This window comes from Panulirus ornatus, chromosome 11 (assembly GCF_036320965.1).
Source record: "Panulirus ornatus isolate Po-2019 chromosome 11, ASM3632096v1, whole genome shotgun sequence".
Lineage (NCBI taxonomy): Eukaryota > Metazoa > Arthropoda > Malacostraca > Decapoda > Palinuridae > Panulirus > Panulirus ornatus.
Window position 1 is genome coordinate 62,142,612 of NC_092234.1, and position 22,751 is coordinate 62,165,362.

At 38.6% G+C, this 22,751-nt stretch overlaps 1 protein-coding gene across 2 annotated transcripts in view; it reads left to right on the forward strand.

Moving 5' to 3' along the window:
* The first annotated feature begins 515 nt into the window (after positions 1–515).
* LOC139751605 (KIF-binding protein) overlaps positions 516–22,751 on the forward strand; it is an 86,450-nt gene continuing 64,214 nt past the window's right edge. The window contains exons 1-4 of one of the 2 annotated variants that reach the window (XM_071667205.1): positions 516–583; positions 15,361–15,496; positions 16,747–17,512; positions 21,877–22,028. In XM_071667205.1, the coding sequence (XP_071523306.1) occupies positions 16,784–17,512; positions 21,877–22,028 (881 nt within the window). In that variant the 5' untranslated portion in view covers positions 516–583; positions 15,361–15,496; positions 16,747–16,783. The remainder of the gene's footprint in view (positions 584–15,360; positions 15,497–16,746; positions 17,513–21,876; positions 22,029–22,751) is intronic. The other variant, XM_071667206.1, reaches the window with a different exon arrangement.

Genomic DNA, 22,751 nt, shown 5'->3' on the forward strand with positions numbered 1-22,751 from the left:
ATTCTAAGTTAGGTCAACCCTCATTATTCTGTCTTCCATTGTGGAAACTTTAAGACTGATCTTCGTAACTCATCTTATTTCTAGTACCATCTTTGTTGCCTTCTGGACCTAATCTCTTTGTGCTCCATTGGGAGTAATGACCAAACTTGAGAAGCACCTGTTTTAGCCATGTGTTGAACTTGAACAGCTTGTTAGTTTTCTTCTTATCCAAGAAAGTGAATTCACATATAATGTTTTGTTCATTTAGTAACGATATTTACTAAAATAAGAATTATTGTGTTCATATGTGGGCTGATGGAATCTGTCAGAAGGTTTTGAGGCTCCCGTGGAACTAAGTACATAGTGCTTATTTATTATGGTTTCATGACTGTGTGCATGATTTGGTGGATCTGTATTCACTTAGCCATATTTATATCCTAGTTAGACCTTGTGTGTGTGTGCGTAATTGTATTGTTTAGTGGTTTTAAAAGGAGATTACCATAATATAAGGACAGTTCATTTGAGTTTTCCCCGTTGTACCCTCCCCGCCATCTGTCGGTAACCATAGAAACTTCAACGTAAACAAACTGGCTTGTGGGAAAGGGTAAGAACAGCTTAATCACCCTATTTTTTAAAATTATTACAAAAGACAACTTATCTTGAAACTGATAATCTGATATATTTATATATTGCATATTCTCCTTTTATGAAGGCTATTTGTTTTTTGACAATGTATAAGGAAAGATAATTAAGGTGTGTAATCAGCACTTGGTGCAAATATGATTTTACTTGTAAGTCGGCCTTATTCACGCAAATTTTACCATTAGTACGTGGTTTTTTCACCATTTTAGTGAAACTCAGGTCTGTCCACGATTATTTTAGGATGGCGCTGTTTGAAAACAGCATAGATATATAGACATTTCGTGACAAGTTATCGAATAAATGATGTTAACTTGTAAATATGTAGTTGAGTGCCACTACAGTATTAAACATCAGTTTTAACAGAATTTCTTTTGGAGTAAGGAATTTGGTAAAATGTATTTTGATTTTTCACGATACGTGATATAAGATGTTGAGAGATTTTGTTATGTAGTGCTTGTGTGGTGTTTACAGAGTACTGTTATTAGTTACAGAGCATGGTGTGGAATGCTATTTTTTATTATATGATATTACAAGAGGCGCATGTGGTGAAGGAGGGTGGTTCAGAGAAGATGTAGGGTAAATGTAAAAGTAGTTAGAACTTGTAAACATTCTACAGAACCAACGAAAACTTGGGAAAACTTCAGAGTTGATTTGTATCTAAACTTATTAAGTGGCTACTCATGTTTTTGATGTTTTTTGCTTTCTTGATATGATAGATACACTTGCAGAGGACATCATTTTTCATTTTTTTTTTGTATCTATTAGTGAGGATGGCTCTGAAGGACAGAGAATTTGTGGGGTAAAAGAACTTAGGGCTCTTTGTTTAATGATAAATAGGTTAGGTTTATTATAGTTTGTTTAGTTTTAATTCTTAAGTTTTTGGATATTTTCAGCCAAGTACTTTTCTCTTCTTCAAAACCCAGCCCATTTTATGGGGAAGTTGAGATTTTTGGGGTTAGAGTTTTATGAATGTCATGTCTGCTGGTGAAAAATTAATATTTGCACTTATAATGTTAAACCTTATGAGACAAATATCTTTTATTCTCATAAAGAAATAGCATTGTGGAGCTCAATGTATCATTTACGAGGAACTTCAGTGAACCTCCATTGGTAGCCAAAATGTATTGTGAAAATGTAAAATTTAATTGGTTTACTGCTAGTGATAACATGGATTAGCTGTTTGTACAGAGGTTGGGTGGTGGCATGACTAGCCACTCAATGTGTCATCTTTTATGACAGTCATTTGAAGTTGTACTTTACTGTCATGGGAGTGACTGGGATATTTCATGAGTTTTTTAAGATAAATCTTGACTGTGGTTTTACTGGACTTTGCTTGATTAAAGTTACCTCTGGCCCTAGTGTGGGACTCTGATAATAGGTTAAGGATGATGTTGACTCCCAGGTCCTTCACGTACACAGAATCCTGAAGCTTATTTCCAGCTAGATGTGTATATTAAGGCCATCTTTCATTTGTCCACTCCTTACTACTTTACTTTTGTGTGGGATGAATTTCATCAGCCATGTATCAGACCAATTGTGGAGTCTGTTTTGATCCCTTTGTAAGCTGATGCAATCCTACTCTCTTTTCACTTCCCTTTTGCATGATTTGCATACATTCATGTTGGTGTTTATACTTTCAACCAAGTCATACACATCAATGAAGAAGACTAATGGTCCTAAAACAGAGCCCTGGGGCACTGCATTGGTGACAAACATCCCTTTGGAGAATGCTCCTATCACATGTATGCTTTATCATCTTCCATTATGGTAATCTAACCATTGGAGGAATCTCTCGTTTATTGCTGCTTGGTATGTTTCATATGCTTTCTGGCACTCTTTTTGTTTAAGAAAGAGCTCACTCATAGAAATCTAATAGATTTGTTACAAATGACCTCCATCCCTTAAAAAGTGTTGTCTTTCATTTAAGATAATTTCTCCTCTGTAGTAAGTAATCCATTTCCTTTTTGATTAACTTTGCCAGCACCTTACAGACTACACTCATCAAGTTGTGTCTCTTTCTGGTTACCTTCTTTATAGGTAGGTGTATTGTTTGCCCATTTCCACTCCCTTTGCAATTTGTCTTTTGCCATGGACATCTTGAGCAGTATTTCATGTGGACTGTCTTTTGCACATATAATGAAATTTCATCAGGACCATGAGCCTTGTATGGTTTAAGACCTTTTAGTATCTTAGTGATGTCTTTTCTCTATATCTATGAGTGAAGAAAGATTGACAAAGAGGATATATGTGTCAGAGGTGGAGGGAACGAGGAGAAGTGGGAGACCAAATTGGAGGTGGAAAGATGGAGTGAAAAATTTTGAGTGATCGGGGCCTGAACATGCAGGAGGGTGAAAGGCATGCAAGGAATAGAGTGAATTGGAACGATGTGGTATACTGGGGTCGACGTGTTGTCAATGGATTGAACCAGATCATGTGAAGCGTCTGGGGTAAACCATGGAAAGTTTCGTGGGACCTGGATGTGGAAAGGGAGCTGTGGTTTCGGTGCATTATACATGACAGCTAGAGACTGAGTGTGAATGAATGGGGCCTTTGTTGTCTTTTCCTAGTGCTACCTCACGCACATGAGGGGGGAGGGGGCTGTCATTTCATGTGTGGCGGGGTGGTGACGGGAATGAATAAGGGCAGGCAGTATGAATTATGTACATGTGTATATATGTATATGTCTGTGTGTGTATATATATGTATATGTTGAGATGTATAGGTATGTATATGTGCATGTGTGGATGTGTAAGTATATACATGTGTATGTGGGGGGGTTGGACCATTCTTTCGTCTGTTTCCTTGCGCTACCTCGCTAACACGGGAGACAGTGACAAAGTATGATAGATAATATATAAATAATAAATTTTTCATTGTTTCTGTCAGGTTGTATGTATTTTACTTTCTGAAAGTTTAATTACAGTAACATGTCTTTACATCAAATTATGATACATTTGTTCACTGTTCTTATGTCAGCTATTGTGTGTGTATACACACATAGCAGTAGAAAAGTCATATACAAGGTTAAGAGATGGGGCAACACATGTGTCAAACTTTGTCTTAGTGATATGCAAATGTTAATTATGCACACACACACAGACACACACACACACACACACACACACACACACACACACACACACATGGATTGATGATGGATGTTAAGGAGCTAGAATTTAAAGATTGTATCAGAGATAGTGACCCTGATATCATTGTAGTGATTGAAACTAAACTCACAAAAGAACAAAATTCTTACTGTAGGGGTACACAATAACAAGGAGGGGACAGAGAAGGTAAAGGAGGAGTGGGGTTGGCCATTTTGACAGGGGACAACATTAGATTTCAGGAGATATTAATAGATGGCACCACTGGCCATCTTGATAGGGGACAGCATTAGGTTTCAGGAGGTATTGATAGATGGCACCATCAATCAGTACATAATGAGGAAAATTACAAGGTGCAGGATGTGTGCAGTGATGCTGATGGTCTACAATCCCCAAGGAACTAGAGTAACACTGAGCAGTTGTACGTTGATGATACTGAAGGAACATTAAAAGTGGTTAGAGAGGTGGCAAGACACTCCCTTAATTAAGATGATAAGTGTTTTTGATAATTGGGGTCTTTTATTACAGGAAAATAGAGTGGGGAGAACTTAGATGCACATGGAGGTAGGGAGATACAGAGATACAAGTTTCTCAAATGTGTATGGGAAAACTTCCTCCATCAGTATGTCATGGAGAGAACAAGATAAAGGGGGAAGGATGCACCATTACTGCTTGACCTCATTTTAACTCAACACAGCATGGAAATGGAACACATCAACTGTGAAATACCTATAGGAAGAGTGACAGTTTATTACTTAATTTTGACTATGTGGAGGGGAGGAAACAAGAGAGGGATCAGAGGAAGCAGAGAGTGTGGATTTAAGAAGAAAGGAGATTGCATCTTAATTAGTTGACTGACGGGGGGGGGGTATCTCCATCATTAACAGAGGAAGGAAAAGAGAAGAAAGCCTTAAAGTAAGAAAATTTTGTCTTATTGTTTTGGCATCCATCTTGCCAATGAAGTTAACGTGTACAGGATTATTTACCCAAGAAGAAAGGAGGAAACGGGTTTGAACTGAGGATAAGAGATTCTACATAGTATGCAAGATAGGGATGTTTGAATTATATGAGCATTGTGACATTTATGCTTTTTGAAGCAATAGGTTCATGTTCTGTATTGTATGAGACAAGGATGACTTTATTGGCTGTAATCTGAGGTGAGTGTGAGAAAGCTGATTGACAAACAAAAGCTTAACACATGTATTTAGTATGACAGGGTAGGAGGATATCTTTGAGGAGGCTGTTGAATAGTGTGCTTTCAAAATGAGAAGGTTCAGCAGTCACCATAAACTGCATAGCAAAAGAGGGTAGAAAGTAAAAGAAATCATTTAGTAACTTTTTGAGAAGGAAAAAGCAAACCATACTGGACTGTCTTTCAGATATAAGAAATATTTGAAAGCAATGTTTGCTCATCGTAGTGGAATGAAATTATAGTTAGAGAGTACAGCATGCTGCTGATTTTGCTGGGGATGATGTAACCTGAATAAGAAGTTTGAGAAAGTGTAGGATACTATAGATTTAAGGTGTTTATTAGCTTTCAATAAAACCGATGTAAATTACACCTTAACTGGCAGTATGGATGCATTAGTCCTTCAGATTTGCCCATCACCAGGCACATAAACAAGGAATACACATCCTTGTAAGGGACTCTTCTGCCATGGCTACCCCCTTGGCAGGAATTTCCGTAGGGAATGGACATCACAGATGAAGATAGATGGGTATAGATAGATGTCCTCACATCTTGGGGTGGTTCTAGCTCTACATCCTTACTTGACAGAGTCAAGTTGAAAGTGGTCCAACTTATAAACTCTTGGCTAATTTCAAAACTTAACCCTCTTGCCCTACACCACAATGTTGGTTCTTTTTCCCTCTTTTATAGGTATTACTTAGATTTTTGCTCCCAAGAGCTGGCTGCTTGTGTGCCACCACACTAGCTTTACCATGCAATACTTGGGCCATTATGATAACTGTTTCCCTACACCTCAGAGCTTTGGAACTCTCTACCTTCTCATGTCTTTCCCAGTAACTGTGACCTGGTTCATTTTAATTGTTAGGTTTTTCACTTCCTCCAAAATTCAGACATCTTAAATGTTACCTAAGGATGGATGCAAGTTTTGGACAAAAAAAAAAAAAAAAATGCTTTGTCTATCTGTGTCTGATGCCTCTCCCACAGGGAACTCCCTCAAGGGGATGGCCACAGCAAAAGAATGAGTATTTTGAAAGTTTGTTGAATGTGTTTGATGATAGAGTGGTAGATATAGGGTGTTTTAGTCGAGGTGGTGTGCGAAGTGAGAGGGTCAGGGAGAATGGTTTGGTAAACAGAGAAGAGGAAGTGAAAGCTTTGTGGAAGATGAAAGCCAGCAAGGCGGCAGGTTTGGGTGGTATTGCTGTGGAATTTATTAAAAAGGGGATGACTGTGTTGTTGACTGGTTGGTAAAGATATTCAGTGTATGTATGGTTCATGGTGAAGTGCTTGAGGATTGGCGGCATGCATGCATTGTGCCATTGTACAAAGGCAAAGGGTATAAAGGTGAATGTTCAACTTACAGAGGTATAAGTTTGTTGAGTATTCCTGGGAAAGTATATGGGAGGGTATTGATTGAGAGGGTAGAGGCATATACAGATCATCAGATTGAGAAAGAGCAGTGTGGTTTCAGAAGTGGTAGAGGATGTGCGGATCAGGTGTTTGCTTTGAAGAGTGTATTTGAGAAATACATAGAAAAACAGATGGATTTGTATGTAGCATTTATGGATCTGGAGAAGGCATATGATAGAGTCGGATTTGTTTGTAGCATTTATGGATCTGGAGAAGGCATATGACAGAGTTGATAGAGATGCTTTGTGGAAGGTATTAAGAGTATATGGTGTGAGAAGTAAGTTGTTACAAGCATTGAAAAGTTTTATCAAGAATGTAAGGCATGTTTATGAGTAGGAAGAGAGGAAAGTGATTGGTTCCCAATGAATGTCGGTTTGTGGTAGGGGTGCGTGGTGTCTCCATGGTTGTTTAATTTGTTTATGGATGGGGTGGTTAGGGAGGTGAATGCAAGAGTTTTGGAGAGAGAGGCAAGTATGCAGTCTTTTGTGGATGAGAGGGCTTGAGAAGTGGGTCAGTTGTTGTTTGCTGATGGTACAGTGCTGTTGGTTGATTCATGTGAGAAACTGCAGAGGTTGGTGACTGAGTTTGGTAAAGTGTGTGAAGGAAGAAAGCTGAGAGTAAATGTGAATAAGAGGAAGGTTATTAGGTTCAGTAGGGTTGAGGGACAAGTTAATGGGAGGTAAATTTGAATGGAGAAAAACTGGAGGAAGTGAAGTGTTTTAGATATCTAGGAGTGGATTTAGCAGTGGATGGAACCATTGAAGTGAGTCATGGGATGGGGGAGGGGGTGAAAGTTCTGGGAGAGTTGAAGAATGTGTGGAAGGCGAGAATGTTATCTCGGAGAGCAAAAATGGGTATGTTTGAAGGAATAGTGGTTCCAACAATGTTATATGGTTGCGAGGCATGGGCTATAGATAGGGTCATGTGGAGGAGGGTGGATGTGTTGGAAATGAAATGCTTGAGGACAATATGTGGTGTGAGGTGGTTTGATTGATTAAGTAATAAAAGGGTAAGAGAGATTTGTGGTAATAAAAAGAGTGTGGTTGAGAAAGCAGAAGAGTGTGTATTGAAATGGTTTGGTTATATGGAGAAAATGAGTGAGGAAAGATTAACAAAGAGAATATATGTGTCAGAGGTGGAGGGAACAAGGAGAAGTGGGAGGCCAAATTGGAGGAGGAAGGATGAAGTGAAAAAGATTTTGAGCGATCGGGGCATGAATATACAGGAAGGTGAAAGGCATACAAGGAATAGAGTGAATTGGAATGATGTGGTATACAGGGTTGACACACTGTCAGTGGATTAAACCAGGGCGTGTGAAGCATCTGGGGTAAACCATGGAAAGTTTCGTGGGGCCTGTGGTTTCGGTGCATTACACATGACAGCTAGAGACTTGAGTGTGAACGAATGTGTCCTTTGTTGTCTTCCCCTAGCGCTACCTCGCATGCATGTGGGGGGAGGGAGATGCTGTTTCATGTGTAGCGGGGTGATGATGGGAATGGATGAAAGCAGCAAGTATGAATATGTACTTGTGTATATATGTATGTCTGTTTATGTATATGTATGTACACGTTGATGTATGTGTCTGTGTGTGTATATATATGTGTACATTGAGATGTTTGGGTATGTATATTTGCGTGTGTGTAGGTGTATGTATATACATGTGTATGGGGGTGGGTTGGGCCATTTCTTTTTTCTGATTCCTTGCGCTACCTCGCAAACGCAGGGAGACAGCGACAAAGGAAAAAAAAATATATATATATATATATATATATATATATATATATTATTATTATTATTATTATTATACTTTGTCGCTGTCTCCCGCGTTTGCGAGGTAGCGCAAGGAAACAGACGAAAGAAATGGCCCAACCCCCCCCCCATACACATGTATATACATACGTCCACACACGCAAATATACATACCTACACAGCTTTCCATGGTTTACCCCAGACGCTTCACATGCCTTGATTCAATCCACTGACAGCACGTCAACCCCGGTATACCACATCGCTCCAATTCACTCTATTCCTTGCCCTCCTTTCACCCTCCTGCATGTTCAGGCCCCGATCACACAAATCTTTTTCACTCCATCTTTCCACCTCCAATTTGGTCTCCCTCTTCTCCTCGTTCCCTCCACCTCCGACACATATATCCTCTTGGTCAATCTTTCCTCACTCATTCTCTCCATGTGCCCAAACCACTTCAAAACACCCTCTTCTGCTCTCTCAACCACGCTCTTTTTATTTCCACACATCTCTCTTACCCTTACGTTACTCACTCGATCAAACCACCTCACACCACACATTGTCCTCAAACATCTCACTTCCAGCACATCCATCCTCCTGCGCACAACTCTATCCATAGCCCACGCCTCGCAACCATACAACATTGTTGGAACCACTATTCCTTCAAACATACCCATTTTTGCTTTCCGAGATAATGTTCTCGACTTCCACACATTCTTCAAGGCCCCCAGAATTTTTGCCCCCTCCCCCACCCTATGATCCACTTCCGCTTCCATGGTTCCATCTGCTGCCAGATCCACTCCCAGATATCTAAAACACTTCACTTCCTCCAGTTTTTCTCCATTCAAACTCACCTCCCAATTGACTTGACCCTCAACCCTACTGTACCTAATAACCTTGCTCTTATTCACATTTACTCTTAACTTTCTTCTTCCACACACTTTACCAAACTCAGTCACCAGCTTCTGCAGTTTCTCACATGAATCAGCCACCAGCGCTGTATCATCAGCGAACAACAACTGACTCACTTCCCAAGCTCTCTCATCCCCAACAGACTTCATACTTGCCCCTCTTTCCAAAACTCTTGCATTTACCTCCCTAACAACCCCATCCATAAACAAATTAAACAACCATGGAGACATCACACACCCCTGCCGCAAACCTACATTCACTGAGAACCAATCACTTTCCTCTCTTCCTACACGTACACATGCCTTACATCCTCGATAAAAACTTTTCACTGCTTCTAACAACTTTCCTCCCACACCATATATTCTTAATACCTTCCACAGAGCATCTCTATCAACTCTATCATATGCCTTCTCCAGATCCATAAATGCTACATACAAATCCATTTGCTTTTCTAAGTATTTCTCACATACATTCTTCAAAGCAAACACCTGATCCACACATCCTCTACCACTTCTGAAACCGCACTGCTCTTCCCCAATCTGATGCTCTGTACATGCCTTCACCCTCTCAATCAATACCCTCCCATATAATTTACCAGGAATACTCAACAAACTTATATATATATAAATATATATATATAATATATATATATATATATATATATATATATATATATATATATATATATATATATATATATTTATTTTTATTTTATTTTGCTTTGTCGCTGTCTCCCGCGTTTGCGAGGTAGCGCAAGGAAACAGACGAAAGAAATGGCCCAACCCACCCCCATACACATGTATATACATACACCTACACACACGCAAATATACATACCTATACATCTCAATGTACACATATATATATATACACACAGACACATACATATATACCCATGCACACAATTCACACTGTCTGCCTTTATTCATTCCCATCGCCACCTCGCCACACATGGAATACCATCCCCCTCCCCCCTCATGTGTGCGAGGTAGTGCTAGGAAAAGACAACAAAAGGCCCCATTCGTTCACACTCAGTCTCTAGCTGTCATGCAGTAATGCCCGAAACCACAGCTCCCTTTCCACATCCAGGCCCCACACAACTTTCCATGGTTTACCCCAGACGCTTCACATGCCCTGATTCAATCCACTGACAGCACGTCAACCCCTGGTATACCACATCGATCCAATTCACTCTATTCCTTGCACGCCTTTCACCCTCCTGCATGTTCAGGCTCCGATCACTCAAAATCTTTTTCACTCCATCTTTCCACCTCCAATTTGGTCTCCCACTTCTCCTTGTTCCCTCCACCTCTGACACTTATAACCTCTTTGTCAATCTTTCCTCACTCATTCTCTCCATGTGACCAAACCATTTCAAAACACCCTCTTCTGCTCTCTCAACCACACTCTTTTTATTACCACACATCCCTCTTACCCTGTTATTCCTTACTCAGTCAAACCACCTCACACCACATATTGTCCTCAATCGTCTCATTTCCAGCACATCCATCCTCCTCCACACAACTCTATCCATAGCCCACACCTCTCAAACATATATAACATTGTTGGAACCACTATTCCTTCAAACATACCCATTTTTGCTTTCCGAGATAATGTTCTTGACTTCCATACATTCTTCAACGCTCCCAGAATTTTTGCCCCCTCCCCCACCGTATGATTCACTTCCGCTTCTATGGTTCCATCTGCTGCCAAATCCACTCCCAGATATCTAAAACACTTCACATCCTCCAGTTTTTCTCCATTCAAACTTGCCTCCCAATTGACTTGACCCTCTCCCCTACTGTACCTAAATACCTTGCTCTTATTCACATTTACTCTCAACTTTCTTCTTTCACACACTTTACCTGAACTCAGTCACCAGCTTCTGCAGTTTCTCACATGAATCAGCCACCAGCGCTGTATCATCAGTGAACAACTGACTCACCTCCTAAGCTCTCTCATCCACAACAGACTGCATACTTGCCCTTCTTTCCAAAACTCTTGCATTCACCTCCCTAACAACCCCATCCATAAACAAATTAAACAACCATGGAGACATCACACACCCCTGCCGCAAACCTACATTCACTGAGACCCAATCACTTTCCTTTCTTCCTACACGTAGACATGCCTTACATCCTTGATAAAAACTTTTCACTGCTTCTAACAACTTGCCTCCCACACCATATATTCTTAATATCTTCTACAGAGCATCTCTATTTCACTGCTTTTAACAACTTGCCTCCCACACCATATATTCTTAATACCTTCCACAGAGCATCTCTATCAAATCTGTCATATGCCTTCTCCAGATCCATAAATGCTACATACAAATCCATTTGCTTTTCTAAGCATTTCTCACATACATTCTTCAAAGCAAACACCTGATCCACACACCCTCTACCACTTCTGAAACCACACTGCTCTTCCCCAGTCTGATACTCAGTACATGCCTTCACCCTCTCAGTCAATACCCTCCCATATGATTTCCCAGGAATACTCAACAAACTTATACCTCTGTAATTTGAGCACTCATTCTTATCCCCTTTGCCTTTGTACAATGGCACTATGCACGCATTCCGCCAATCCTCAGGCACCTCACCATGAATCATACATACATTAAATAACCTTACCAACCAGTTAACAATACAGTCACCCCCTTTTTTAATAAATTCCTCTGCAATACCATCCAAACCCGCTGCCTTGCTGGCTTTCATCTTCTGCAAAGCTTTTACTACCTCTTCTCTGTTTACCAAATCATTTTCCCTAACCCTCTCACTTTGCACACCACCTCGACCAAAACACCCTATATCTGCCTTTCTATCATCAAACACATTCAACAAACCTTCAAAATACTCACTCCATCTCCTTCTCACATCACCAGTACTTGTTATCACCTCCCCATTACCCCCCTTCACTGAAGTTCCCATTTGCTCCCTTGTCTTACGCACTTTATTTACCTCCTTCCAAAACATCTTTTTATTCTCCCTAAAATTTAATGTTACTCTCTCACCCCAACTCTCATTTGCCCTCTTTTTCACCTCTTGCACCTTTCTCTTGACCTCCTGCCTCTTTCTTTTATACATCTCCCACTCATTTGCATTATTTCCCTGCAAAAATCGTCCAAATTATTCAGTAGTATAGATCCCTGGGATAGGGGAGAAAGAATACTTCCCACGTATTTCCTGCGTATCGTAGAAGGCAGCTAAAAGGGGAGGGAGTGGGTGGCTGGAAATCCTCCCCTCTCGTTTTTTTTAATTTTCGAAAAGAAGGAACAGAGAAGGGGGCCAGGAGAGGATATTCCCTCAAAGGCCTGGTTCTCTGTTCTACCTTGCTAATGCAGGAAATGGCGAATAGTATGAAAGAAAGAAAAAGAGTATATATATTTTTTTCAATTTTATTTTGTTTGAATGCATAATTGCTGTTTCCCGCATCAGTAAGGTCGCACCAAGAAACAGACGAAAGTTTATCTTATTTGGAGTTAGTTTTTTGATGAGAATGTTCTAATGATATATACTTCATTATTTATATAATACCACTTTATATGTTATTTATGTAAATCAGTATATGTGATTTATGTACAAAATGTTTGCTAACTGCAAAGATGATGTATAATCCTGCATGGCATTTTGATGGATATAAACAATTGATTTATAAAGATATGGATGAAGGATTTGGAAACACAGTCCAAGTCGCCAGTAGTTGCTTCCTGAATCACTACTTTGTTATTTACTATGCCTGTTGGAGGCGTTCAGTACCAATTATAGCTCATATGCTCTCAGTAGATTAAAATGGGCTTTGTAAGTTATAGGTATGGTCTGAAGTTCATGTACATACTTTAACCAGGTACAGTACTCAGGAGTATGCGAACATTTTACTTCTAATATGTATATCAGTATTGTACCTATCTGTACATGCTTTGATATTGTACTGAAATTTTTTCTGCACCCAAATGCTTGTTTCTCAGGGAGTAGTAGTATAATTTTATGTTTTTCATCACTATATATGAGGACAACAAAATATATTGTAGTTTGCTCAAGAATATATCAGTACATGCTGTGCAATGTACTCTTGATATGTGTGTACTGTACATGCTTTCTAGGTTGTTAAGTATATGCTTGTTCTTACTCCAGGAATTAAAACATTGAGCAGTTGTGAAAGTAGTGTTAGTCTAAAAAATCTTTCACAATTTTTTTCAAGATGTTAGAGGAGCAACATTATTATGATTTTTATTGATAATATTCAATACTTGTTTAGTATGAAATTTGGAAAAGTGACATCATTTAACTGTCTACAGAGATCCAGCGTGTATTTTCTCAGCTGCATGTATATATACGTTACAGGTCTCCTTCGTTTATAGTGACTTAACATTAATTGAATTTGTACATGGATGATTTGATTTTTGTTACCTGAACTTTGTTTACACTTAACTAAGATTAGAACTAAGATTAGCACTCTAGCAGTGTTTAAAAATAAGTAAACATATACTTTTCTTTGAAACATTATTGAAAAAGGAAAAACCTGTTAAATTACTTATGATGAAAAATAATTGATAAAATATGATAAGCAGTGAGATGCTGAGATGCCGTATGAAAAGATCAGTGGGTATTGCAGTGAATCATGGTAAGCATAGCTTGTGGTTGCATTATCATATGGTGTTTAATTTACATATTTTGGTTATTTATGTTTATTTTTATAGTTTCAGTAATTCATTTATACTGTCTGAAGATGAAAAGCAAAAACTTTCAAGCATAAATTTCATTAGGAAATTGAACAACAATGAAAATGATAAACAAACATACACTTGAAAAAATAAGCAGTTAGTTTACTTTTTTATGATAAAAAGAGCAGTAAAAGCGTGTTTACCTATCATTTTTCATTGACTTATCATTTTTCAGTATCATTGATAAGACTGATAATAGAATATGGCAGGCAATCAGGTACTATGATATGTTGAAAAAAATCTTTTGGGTATTGCTATGTTTCATGCAATGTGTGGCTTATGATTTGATTACTGCTTATGTGTTATTGGGAGACTTCACTCGTGTTGCCTCGTCTCTTAAACCTTATGTATATGTACCATGTCTTTACTCCTGTGTTTGTATGCACACACACACCCTAACCTAAGCCAGGTACCCATTTATCGATCAGCCCTAAGGGGAGGATGAGCGCCTGGGTTGAGAGCAAGCCAACTGCCATGCCTAGGATTCGAACCCATGCTGGTCTGATCCAGGGCTGACTCATGATGACTCGTCAGTAACACTAACCGCTCGTTTGATTATGTATATCATTTGAAATATGCATTGATATTGTGTTAGAAGAAAAGGAAAAAATCATGCCATGCCTGTTTACTTATAAATGAGATTATCAATAAAAAGTTGATAAATGGGATGGAAAAGAAGTGAACATTTGTTATAAGCTTGTTTAATAGTGATAAGAAACAATAGAGCTTGCTATATTGCTAATATTATGAGAATAACAAGTAAAACATGACAAACAGTGACACAGTAAGATAAGTTACATAAAATTTATTTGTGGTTATCGTCGGAGCTCATGGGAAGCATGTCCTCTTAACACCAGTTGCCATTTGGTGCTTAATGTGTGTAGCCATACAGGAGGTGAGGACTTGATTTGTTCTCGTTATTGGAATTATGGCCTTCCAAAAAAAATCCAGCAATTGCTCCTTGAAGAAGAAGCCTAAATTAATGTAATCCTTGAATTAAAGCTGAATAGAATGGTGTAGTAGCCTCTGTGCTTGGCTGTGTGTATCACATGAATAAACCCAGCATTTACACTGTTTTAATATGCAATCCAGCACAGCAGTTCTCTGCGTTTGCCTGATGTCAGCCTCCACTCATTCAGAAAACAAAAGAAGATGAGTACTGCACTGTATGTGTACGTACTCATAATGTTTATATTCAGTCAATAACATTTGCAGTATTTTGATAGTGTTTTTTGGGTATGCATGTACACTTAATACAGTACAGAATCTTCAAAAAAAAAACTGGGAACTTTGACACTGGCTAGTAATAGAACCTCCCTTTAACTAATGGAAATGTTTCTTTTTTTATACTGAATTTGCCTGTACTGGCCTTTTTATGGAACATAACCTTCAGTATAAACGAGGGAGACCAGTAGAAAAATATGTTTACATTTTTATTTATTGTCATTCTCAATAATAAAACTAATTTCAACTTTACAGTTTACATGAAGGTAGTTTTAAAATGGTATAAATACTATTGATCAGACTTTAACAAGTGGGATATCCAGGTTTGTGTCAGTCAACTTGATTGGACAATAAACTCTAGTTCTTTAAACAGAACTCACCAGAACTTCAGTAAATGGTCATCATAGGCTTTATATTCATATGGTATTTTCAAGTTTCAGTGAGACAGTCCCCTGCATGTCAGCAAAGAAGTAACTGACCTCTAACACCGCCAAAGGAATAAGTGCAGAGCAGATATATTCGAGGTACCTCGGCTTTTCTGGGCACAGCAAATCACAGCTTATCTCATAGGTACAAGGTTGTAGCTTACTGCACAGAAATTTGGGCATTTGCCGTTTTGTGGCCTGGGTGTGTCAGTGTATTATTAGTGTGCTAAGGTTTACTAAGAATGATTATAAGAACAGTGAGTGTGTATTGAAGAAATATGCTTTTTAGTAAGTGATAACACAGTACAAAACTTGCTGCTTTCAATCCACTGTGGATTGCTGATCTTTTCAGTAACTCTCCCCTTGCCCATCCAAATTATTATAGCCTAAAGATACTGTTGTATAAAACAAATTATAACCCCATTAATTGTAAGGTAAGCTTGTCCTTTACAGATTTGGAATCCATAAATAATTACTTATTGGCACCAGTGCACAATTTGATTATTTTTTTTATCACCAGTCTTGCAAAATATAAATCAGTGCTTGACAGTGCACTGATCTGACAAAAATGCTCTCTTCTTTTCCATGTAAATCCCCTTCATTTAGTTCCTATCTCCGTATTTCTCTCCATGCATTTACTTTTTGTGTATCCTGTTTATGGATTTGCTATCTGTTAATCATTCTCATAGAATTCCTGTTAGCTTTGTTCTCTGTACTTATTCTCTGCTATGTATGTTCTCGTTTTGACATTCTTGTATGTAGTTGCCCTCTGTCAATTTTTGAAAAATTCTATGTAAGATTACTTCACATTATATAACCCCAGCACTCCTTTGTATGTCGTCTACATATTGAAAATTTTTTTTATATAATTTTCTCGGTGAAATATGTATATCCTGTTTATGTTTGCTGTGTGTCATCTTGTACGTTTTTTTCTATACCTCATTCCTTGCAGCTCTTACACTATGGCTTGGTATGGGTGGTGTGGAGTGAATGTTTGGTAATGGCATAGTGTTTTTTTGCTTTGTTTTATGATTGTTTAGCAACACTTATGAAATACTTCCTTTGAACAAAACATTACAGATCATGTGTTGTACACAGTGTGTGAACATTTTTTGTAGAAAGGTATTGATATTGTTTTACATTTTAGAGCATGCATTTCCTTTCATTGTATGTTTATGTTTGTACATCATGTACTCTCTACACATATCCATTCTATTCATAATTTGCAGTTTGATTATGGAGAAAAACAAAGTTCGTGAATGTAGAAAAATGTTTCTATTTATATTTTTATATGATTTTATGGTGCGATGATTCTCTTCTTATTTGTAAATAGCTTATTATAACAAGTTTTCATATTGTGTAAGGTGTAGAGTGTGTCCAAGTTGTTTTTTTCAGATTGCCGCTGTGTGAAGCGTGTTTCATATTTCGCCAGATGGCATCCGTTGAAGACCAGTATCAGAAAGCATGGCAGCTCTACCAAGAGGAAAGTCACCTTGATCCTGATAGTGAACCCTATAAATCTAAATATGCTGCAAGAGAAATATTTGAAGAATTGAAGTCACGGCTGAGTAAGCAGTTAGATGAAGATGATGTGGATGATGGTGATGAAGGTACATTTACTGAGGAAGGTGTGGATGGAGTGGGTTTAACTAGAGCTCGGATGGCTGCTGTAGTCTATCACCTTGGTGTCATTGCAGTTGATACAGAAGAATTTTCAACTGGTGAAGAGCACCTGAACAAAGCTTTAACTATTATTGGGGATGATGATGGTATTGCATCTGGAGTTTCCTCAGCCTCTGTAGGAGATGCTGAGTTAGCTTCAGCCGCCCTCTCAGGTGATGCAGAGAGCCTTCTCTCAGTCAACAGTGAAACAACTTCAGTGAACCCTACTGCTATCAATCCTTCCACAGTTGCATTAGCCATAAGCTGTCATAACCAACTTGGCATCTTATGGTCAAATCGTGCCATGTATTCTACTGCAAAATGTCATCTTGATCGGGCTAATACACTTTATGATGAATTCCAAAAGCAGAGTACTAAAGCTCCTCGAACGCTCCATAGTTTATTTTCTTCAAGTGAAAGGAACAATAGCTGGGATGACAACAGTGGTGCAGTTGCATTGGAGAAGTTACATACACTCACATTCTACTATCTTGCTCAGGTCAGTGCAAGAGTCTGATATGCTTAATTTGCTGTCATGTTATTTCCTGTTACTGAATTGTACTAGTGATGTTTCTTTCTATCTGTCTGTCTATATATCTGATGCCTGTTCTCTTCTGAAACTCACGCAAGGGGGTGGCTGCAGCACTAGAGTCTCCATAACTAGAGAACTCCAGTATTGCTTCTTATCCTTTAGTGCCTCATCCTTAACATACCACTGGCAGAGGGCAAGTCTGGCACAGTGTCTGAGACTTCTACCTAATGCTCCTACTGACTTCTTGTACCTAATTATCCTGTCTAATGTTCCTATGTACTACTTTTGCCTAATGCTACTACCTGCATGTTCCTACCTACTACTTCTATCTATTTTTCCCGCATTTTACCAAAGGCAGGGCTAGTTCATAGTGCACACCGCAGAAAAATTTAGAATTACAAAGAAATACCTGTGTAAGTTAAGTGTTGTCAAGTGTTACGCATGACAAGGAGAGATTGCATGTTTGTGGACAGAATGCCTGTAGTCTATGTGTGGGAGAGGCAGAAAGAAAAGACAGCTCCCTGGGTCTGAGGAGTTCAACTTGTGCAACTAGTGATGTTTCAACCATTAATGGATTTAAGACATTTGAACATCTCACATCTGGCCACTCTGGGGTCAAGCAGATTTCAGAATTTTCCAGATTATTGATACCTGTTATACCAAAAATGCTAATAGCTGATCACTTGAATTAAAACTAATTCTGAGTAGTTTTCTCATTTGAATATGTAAGTTTTTAAGTTTTGAGCAGCATCACAACAGTGATTATGTACTTATAAATTTTTTTATTTATGTAACCCCATCTAGACTATGGAAGTGAAAGGTGATTTCAGAGAACCTGTACCATATCAAACTATTTGGGGCGAGACCCTGTCTGATAAAGCCATTTTTCTGATGTATCTGATGGTTTATTAAATCAGACCCTCCTTTGATATATTAGACATCTGGTCATATATGTCTGATGATAGTCTGAAGTAGCCTCATGGGTTGGACAGTCTGTTGATATTGCTATATGTAGTGTACCTGTAAATGCCAGTGCATTCAAAATGTATTTGTATGTACAGTAATACTAAACAGTCCAATACTGTAGTACAGCATTGTTGTAAGGCTTTTATTCATAGGAACTGTAAAATGATTACCAGAGCTGTTGGTGGTTGTACACTAGTACAGTATCTGTAAAGTACTGTAATGCTTGTAAGGCTTGTGATAATGATGGATATAGCCATGATGATCGAGGTGGCCATGATGGTAATGGCGATGGTGTTGGGGTTGGAGGTAATGGTGGAAGTACTGTACTGAGGCAGAGGATATCACTTAATCTATAACATGTACTACACTTACTTTAGTACTACACTTACTTTAATACTTATATATAGGTATGTATTCCATTACACTTAAATATCTACTTATGTACACTTTTTACAAGGTACTGTATTGTCACATGCACTGTACACTTTACTGTCTTTCTCTAAGAGTGCTAGAGGAGGCTCAGGAGTTAGCACTGGTATGGATGTGATATCTGATGCAGCTGAGGTCAAAGGCAGAGACAGAAACAGTGCTGATTATGCTAGTCCTGGGATGCACCCTCGTCAGATGTTACACCTGTAGAGGGTCAATCCTCACCAACCTCAGGACCTTGTGGTAACTGTTCAGCTTGCCACTCTATTGATCAAGAATTGTCAGAAGTTTGTCAGTAGCTTCAAAACCAAGGACAAAGACATCTTTTGAGAACTGTTCCCCTTCTCTTCCTCTTCAACCATATCTGATGATTTGGTGTCACACATTCAGAGCAGTTTCCTCCTCAGTCATGTGGTTGTTCCTAGGAACACCAACATCTTCCTCCAGCCACTCTTCAACATCATCCTCAGGCCATCCATCCTTAGAACTAGTTTGAAACAGTTGTTAGCATCATATGCTCCATTCATTCCTCATTGTGATCACGGGCACCTTCTTCCAGGTCCCTCCACAGTTGAAGATGGCATTCTTCATATCATAAGTCTTGAAATAATCCAGAGTTCTCTTAGTCCTGGTGTCCTCACACTCTTCTATAGCCATGCCTTCCTGCACCAATACTAGGCAATTATGCAGGTACTGTTTTCAGTGCAACATTCTGGCACTCAAATATCCATGTATCCATAGGTTTCATTAGGGATGTGATGTTGGCTGGGAGGAAGACTGCCCTGATCCTCCTATTCTTGCATCTGAGCTGGATAGTAGTGGGATGAGTTGGGGCATTCTTCAGCAGAAGAATAGCTTTAATGTCCTCTGCAGCAATGCCCTAGCTTCTCATGTGGTATCTGTGCACATCTGGCACACATACTTTCTCAGATCAGTCAAGAAATATTTCCTCTGTAAACCACATTGATTTATTAGTATTTAGCTGGCAGAGAGTTCATTATGTCCTTCGTTTTGCATGGTTCCCTGGACTTCCACATCACCACTGACCACAGATGGTGTGACCTATTGGAATTAGGACACACATGGTCCTTCATGATTTTGTTCTCCAGTGTTCTCTTGATTTTCCCATGAGCCTGAAAGTTGCAGGGCAGAGATTTCCAGTGTGTTCCCAGTTGTAGAGCTGGAATGGGATCAGGTCATTTTCAGTAATGTTCTTTGTCCTGTCAGTGTTAGGTACCACAACTTCAGTGTTAGCACTTCAAAGTTCTCAGTGATGGCATCGTTCCTAAATGCTGCAGCCAAGCACAAGTGCACTTAAGTCTCTGTGCCCTAGATGCTGCACCAGTCTTACAGTAATATCTTTTATGTCCAGCCCATGCACTGGCACACCTTTAAATCTCTGTTGTTTGAATCACTTGAATGTAGCTTCATCAAGATCATCAAACAACAGCCATCTCCCATGAAAAATTTTCATTGGCTTCACTGGCTTTCACTGTCTTCAACAGATTACTCAGCTTTTCATTATCATGTTGTTGATATTTTAAGGTTATGTTTTTGATAAACAGCTTTGGAGACATTCCTCTATTGTGTTCCTGCAAGTGTTCCCAATTCACTTTCACAGACAGATTCTACCTTTTTCTCTTAGGAGTTGACAAAACTTTTACCATAGTGCAATACAGTAAAGTCACTGGGAAAGCAAACAGCTCGACAAATTCTTTGTTAAAACAAATCGTAAGTTTTTCTGGGACAAAAGTGTCACAAATTACAGCATGCAGGTCTAAGGATATTAAAAACTTCAGCAGTACGATAAGGCTGACCTGATGCTGAAGGTAGCCAGAGAGAGACAATAACTAAGAAACCTTTATGTAATACTGCATTGTATTGTATACAAAACATGTATTGGTGATTCATTATGGTGAAATGTTTACTTTTTGGGGAATAGATTATCTTAAGTAACTATAAGATTGGGGGTTTCTACATCAGTGAGAAAATAACATTACATAAGCTTATTTATGATGCAGTATTGGTGTTTCCAGGAAAACATTTATGTTACATATGCATCTTTTTTCTTGTACATGGGCTTTACTGTACAGGATTAATTTATTTTTAAAGTGAAATATTCATATTCGATAACTATGATGTGTTGAATTCCATCAAGAGAAGATATAATACAAGTTCATTCATGACACAGTAAAGATGTTTTCAGGAAAAAGTTAGATAATAGATTTCTGTTTGTGTGTCTTTGTACAGTATATTAACACAATATACAGTGTTGAAATATAAGAATACAGCTGTACATACAGGAATTTATACACAGTATTGACACAGAATACAGTAGTACATATAATAATCATGATGCACAAAAACTATTATACCAGAATTGTTGTTGTGATCACAAGCATGGCTAGTACACTCCACTTGGCTTACACCTAGTGCAGGTGTCCATCCTCCCTTTGAATGTGACTTTTCTTTTGTGGGGTAGCAGACAGGTGGAGCTCAGTAAGGCCTGTTTTATTTAGCAAAGGACAGAGGAGAAAGAACACAACCCATGTATCTCCTGCATGTCGTGGAAACCTAGTAAGAGGTGGGGGTGGGGTTACACTAATAGGAAGCTGGAAATTTTTGACTCTCATTTTATTATTTTTCAAAAGAAGGAACAGAAGAAGAAGCCAGTCAAGGATTTCTTCCTAAAAGACTCTGTTGTCTATCCCAGAGGCTGTCTCACTAAGGTGGGAAATGGCAAGCAAGATTGAAGAAAGATTATGTCCAAATTGATATTAGATTTAACCTCATCTTCTGTAGGCATGACAAAGATAACTTATAGTATTATTCATTTTAATAAAGTTTGTTTTGGTTGTTAGACAGGAAAATGTTGTACTAGGAGATGTATAGGAGTGAAGATAGGGGTCTTTGAATTTTGTCCCTTTTTTTAACAGGTTTATGGTCACCTTGGTGCTCCAGACAAATCTGCTTGGTACTGCCACTCAACCCTTCAGCGTCAGTTAGCCAGTAAAGATTATGATCCAGTAGATTGGTCCATTAATGCTGCTACTTTGTCTCAGTTCTACCAGGGAAAAGACAAATTCAGGTAAAAGTGAAAGAGTGATAAATTGAACCAGTTTTAGAATTGTAATTTTAAGAGTGAAAAATATTTAATATGTAAATGGGGCTAAGTATCTGATGAAATGTTCTTGCATAAGAAGCACATATATCGTATTGTCTTTTGTTACAGTCTATATTTTTATGTACTTTAATGTTTGCTTTTACTTTGGTTTTATGCTGTTTAGCTTTCACAGCATGTTTTAGGAAAATCACAGATTTTGTCTCTGCTTTTTAAACAAATGTATTTAATTCTTTCAATTGATTTCTCTGCCCCTTCATTTGTCTTAGTTCATGAAATCTCTGCATATGTCTCTTTATAGGTTTCCAAAGGGATAGGGGAGAAAGAAAACTCATGTATTTACTGTGAGTCTTAGAAGGCGACTAAGTGGGTTTGGAGCTTGGGGATGGAAATCTTCCCCTTCTTGTATTTCATTTTCAGAAAGGTGAAATAGAAAAAGGAGCCAAGTAATGAGGGCTCATTCTCCTTGACAGCATAGGGCTGAGGTGTCTGAATGTGTTCGGATATAAATAAGATGAGAAGAAGGAAGAGATAGGTAGTATGTTTGAGGAAAGGAACCTGAATATTCTAGCTCTGATTGAAACAAACCTCAAGGGTATGGTTTGGTAGTGTCTTAGGAGTATAGGCAGGGGGTAGTGTGAAGGCAATAGTTAAGGAAGAGGAAACACTTTTACTGAAGGAGGTTGTTGT